General features: G+C 41.3%; 1 protein-coding gene across 1 annotated transcript in view; it reads right to left on the reverse strand.

The window, feature by feature from the left end:
- Positions 1-1,041: 1,041 nt before the first annotated feature.
- The window catches only part of CEP89 (centrosomal protein 89), a 133,480-nt gene continuing 129,560 nt past the window's right edge, over positions 1,042-4,961 (reverse strand). The window contains exon 19 of the mRNA XM_042782750.1: positions 1,042-1,282. Coding sequence (XP_042638684.1) covers positions 1,042-1,282 — 241 coding nt within the window. The remainder of the gene's footprint in view (positions 1,283-4,961) is intronic.

Below are 4,961 nucleotides of genomic sequence, written 5' to 3' on the forward strand. Positions count from 1 at the left end.
GGGGCTTGAATATACTGCTGATTGTGAGGCCGACAGTTCCCTCTGCTGTACGTGAAGTTTCCGTGAGTTGGAGTCAACCTGAAGGCAGCTAACAGCAACCATGTTATAAGGCCGACGGCAGTGCTTCCCTGACACAAGCTCCTGAGCACAGGGCCCGGAGGCCTGAGAGTCTCTGGGGTGTGGCCACCTTTTGGCTTGTTTCAGGTCATGAGACCTTTGGTCTAAATTCCTGTGAAATGCTGTTGACGGAGATTATATACAGTCTTAAATCCCGGTCTTGCTATTCCTTGTACATTGAAATTAAATTAGAATTATTTAACTATTGAGTAAGTGAATTAAAATTAAAAAGACCTATAATTTTTCTATCTCAACTTTTTGTCCAGCAATCAAAGATCACAAGTATAACTTTTATACATTACCAAGGACCAAAGTTGGGGCTGACTTACACACCTGAAAAGATACAGGACTTGGCTACCAGGGCTTTTTGTTAAAGGATGGGTTCCAGGGTTCCACTGCTCCCATCCACATTTAAGGTCCTTTGTGGCCTGATTCCCAGAGCTCACCAGCACGCCCAGCACAAAGAGATGGCATTACTGTCAGGGAGTCCCAGTGAAAGCCCCTGGGAAGCTGGGATAATAACCCAAAAGGGCCAGAATGATGGCCCCCAGCATCTTTCGTGGTGGTACTAGGTGGGCAGGGACCCTGCCAGGTGCCAAAGACAGGGCTCTGAGCTAATCAAGGACAGCTAATCAAGCCGCCTGTTAAGCTGACAAATGGGTCTCACAGGCCCAGTCTCATTGACAATGAGGCCAGATTATGAGTATCAGCTAGGAAATATTTCAGCAGCATATTTAAAATAAAGCAAAAATGTAAAAACTGACCAAATTTCAGACATACATTATTTCTTCCTTGGTTCCACAGGGCAAAACACTGCAGCACTAAGAGAGACTATGCATTTCCCATTTCCACATGTCTGGTGTTCTTTGTGGAAAGGAGGAGCTGCATTCCTGTGGGAGGCAGACCTTTCTTGCTGATGGAAGCCTAACCCAGGGGCTCCTGTGGACTCTGGCAGGGGCTTGGAGGAGGCTTCAGGTCACAGTGCCTGATGCTGTAGCCATCCAGCATGTCTTCCTGGGGGACGCCATTGAGGCAGGGGTCCTTGCCCACTCTGGTGTTGTCCCCCATGCCTGTTTTCTCTAGTGTGGCCTGAAGAAGTTCTCGAATTCTTCTGTTTTCCTTGGAGGTAGACTCCCAAACAATTTCAAGCTCCTCTTCCATTTCTCTGAGAGAAATAAACAGAACAAAGGGACAGTTTAAAATAGTACAATTTTAAAAGAACTCTTATGAATCCTAAAGTAGCAAGAACTCAAATAAAAGAACGCTTAACATCCAAGTACAGAACTCACTATGCTTGAGTCCTGAAGCAAAAACTTTCCAAGTTAGGTGGAACACCAAAGTCTTCCTGGATATACAAAATGACAGTAGAAAAACTGAAGACACAGGTAAAAAACTATTTCTTACCTCTTCTCTCTTAAGTTCTAACTTTTCCTTTATTATTTTTTTAAGAATACTCATATTCCTTGTCCTCCTTATTATAACAGGCAATAATCAGAGTGCTTGACCTAAGCCAGCCAGACACTGCACAATGGCATGGTTGTGGGTACCCACCCAGCAAGGGCCCTATAGGCTCACTCTCTCAAGTCTCCTTTGCCTATACTGTGACCTGCCAACGCTCTGTGCCTTTTTGTAGGTGACCATCTACATGGTCTGATGAGTCCAGACATAAAGGGTGAGTTAGGGGGCAGGGTGAAGATCTTGAGGAAATGGAAAGTGGGGCTTGTAACCGAAGACACCGAGAAGAGTGGCCTTGACCACGTACCAGGAGGGTGAGTGCTCAGAGTGAGCCAAAGCCTGTGAGAAATGAAAAACGCAGCTAAGCAGTATTTTCTGAGAACAGCTCTGTGCCAGCCACCATGTGGGATGCTGGGGAATCAGGGGTGGACAAAAGTATCCATCTCCTTACAGGACCATGGTCCACTGGGGGAACAGATCAGAACACCGGCCCCCATTTCACAGAACAGTGAGCCCCATGGAGCAGCGCAGAGAAGAGAACAGCAGGCTTGAACAGAAGAGAAGAAATGAGTGTTGTCCAGAGTGGTGGGAAAACCAGCTCTTTCACAGACATTGCCAGATGATTCTGGAAAACATTAGCAACCAAATGAGCAAGCAGACTTAGGAGTCATACTTAAAGAGGAGGACACTGAGGCACAGGGGGGCCAGTGACCTGCATACTTGTCCACGGTCACTTCTCTTGTGAACTGTGAACAGGGTGTGAGAAAGCCCAGGGCCCATTGAGTGTCAAGCACGGTTTAGTTATACTATGTCTAAAAAGCCCCAGATTTGTTTCTGGCACCAGACACCAAAATGTTCGATAAATTATAGAAATATGTTTAAATGTATGGCTAAACTCATGATAAAGAACAGGAAATTCCTAAGAGCAGAAAAAAACATGAAGACTAAGCTGAAACCACAGAGTTAGGCAAACAAAATGTTGGTGTTGATCTAAGAACAAAAGCCAATGTCGGAAACCCAGAGTTTTTTGGAATGAAGACTAAGTCTTGGGTCCATGCAAACTGACTCTTGCACAAAATCCAAGGGCTCCTCATATTTGTACTTCTCCTCCTTAGAAACACTCTGAGTGGTATGTCCCAGCACTAGGAAGGTAAGTGCAAGAACATGAAGGACTCTTGGAGAGAGGATGAGTGGTGGAAAAATCTTCAGTTTTTCAAAACAAACCTGCTCTAAGAGGCTACCAAGAGTCTCCTTGGAGACTGTAGCCAATGGACTGTTCTCACATGGAGTTTCAATCTACACCACTCTTTACAATCAGGAATCCTAGGCCCTGACTGCAGTAAACCAAGAGTAAAAAGATGTTTTTTTAGACCACCAGGGAAAAAACTTAACAATGAGTTAAACAGCACATTCAACAAAGCTGAAGAGAGAAATTAGTGAGCCAGAACATGAGAAGAAATTACCCAGAATGGAGACAAAAAAAATATATTAGAGATATTAAAGGGCTGTTTTTAAGTGTATTGATGACATTACATTTTTGTATTTTTCCCAAAATCCTTTAGTTTTTTTAAAGCAGGACTGGGCAGTGTTTCCTTCTGTTGCACATAGGGTCACTGTGAGTTGCAGCCAACTTGATGGCACCTAACAACAACAACAACATAGTCTATCAAAGTGGCTCCAGATTAGAAATGTTCTTTGGCAACTTGGGGAAAAAAAATCCTCAATCCAAACCTCCAAGATTGTATGGATTGAATTCATCCAAATACGGTTCATAAGAAATTACTGTGTAAAGATGTATGAGGAAATAAGCAAAACAGAGCAAGAGTCAACAAAACAAGATTTATCAGTGGCATAATGCCTAAGGCACTTGACTGCTAACCAGAAGGCTGGAGGTTCAAACCCACCCACCACTCCTTGAAAGGAAGACTGGGCAATCTACTTTCGTAGAGACACCACCTTAGAAACCCAAGGAGGGGTCACTATGAGTTGGGATCGACTCCACGGCAGGAAGTTTGGGGTTTTTTTTAGTTTAGAATATAAAATAGCTGAGAATGAAACAGTAAAAGAACTAAACAAGGTATCGAGCATAAGCAAAGACTAAGAATTTATTTTGAAAAATGACTAGGTTGATTTTCACAAGAACCAAACAGAACTTCTAAAATTGAAAAATACAGTTGCTGAAATAAAAAAACCCAGTGGCTGGGTTAAATAGCACACTAAAGACAGCTCAAGAGATAGTCGGTAGATAGGAATATTGAGCAGAAAAAGTATCCTGAATGCAGACCAGAAAAACAAAACTATAGGAGTCAATGAGAAGGTATAATCTAAGTTCCAGAAGAAAATTCAAAAAGAATGGGGAAAAAGATGTATTTTAAGAGAGAGTACTAGAGATTTTTCTAGAACATAATGAAAGACATAAAATCACAGACACAGAACATACTTATACCAAGTACTAAAAATAAAAAGAAATTCATAGTTAGACATGCAGAATATGATACAGAGATGTTAAAAGCAGCCAGAAAGACAGAGTACCTATTTTCAAAAAATGAGAGAAGACTTCTCCACAACCATAATGAAATCCAGAACAGTGAAATGTGCTGAGAAGAAATGATTGTCAAGGTAGAATTCCGAAATTAGCAGAAATTGTCTTTCAATGATGAAGGCAAAATGCAGACATTTTTACTTAAACATAAACTGAAAAATCTTACTCTCAATAAAATCTCACTAAAGCAACTTATAAAGGAAATACTTCAGGAAGAAGAAAAATAAGCTGAAAAATAGGATCTGAGAAGCAAGAAAGAAAAGCAAGGAAAGTGACAAATTGTGGGTGGGTAAATCAAAATAGACAACTATACAAAAACAACTGCTGTTATTGGGTGCCGTCAAGTCAGGTTTGACTCATAGCAACCCAATGTACAACAGAAGGAAATGCTGCCTGGTCCTGCATCAAATTCACAATTGATACGCTTCAGTTTCGTGACACTAATTGCAATCCCCACAATGTAACAGCTCTCTTCCCACTGAAGGTTAAGCCACAAGAGTTCAATTCCAGGCCCAAAGAGTGACTAGAGGGATTTTACCAGTTTCTACCAGACCAGTAAGCATGATCTTTTTTTTTTTTTTTTTAAGCGTTTTATTGAAATACAATTTATGTACAGTGAAATACACAAACCTCAAGTGACATGAGTCAATGCATTTTTGTTGTTGTTGCAGTGTTTCCTTCCCTCCCCTCCCACCCCTGGTAAAAAACAAACAAAGTTTCTTTCCATATATAAACATTTCCTTGACAAATATATAATACTATATTTGTCCTTCTGTGACTGACTTATTTCACTCAGCATAATTTCCTCCAAGTTCATCCATGTTATATGGTGTTTTGTAGATTCTAT

Source organism: Orycteropus afer, unplaced genomic scaffold (genome assembly GCF_000298275.1).
Source record: "Orycteropus afer afer isolate SDZICR_OR568_19922 unplaced genomic scaffold, OryAfe1.0 scaffold00459, whole genome shotgun sequence".
Taxonomy (NCBI): Eukaryota; Metazoa; Chordata; class Mammalia; order Tubulidentata; family Orycteropodidae; genus Orycteropus; species Orycteropus afer.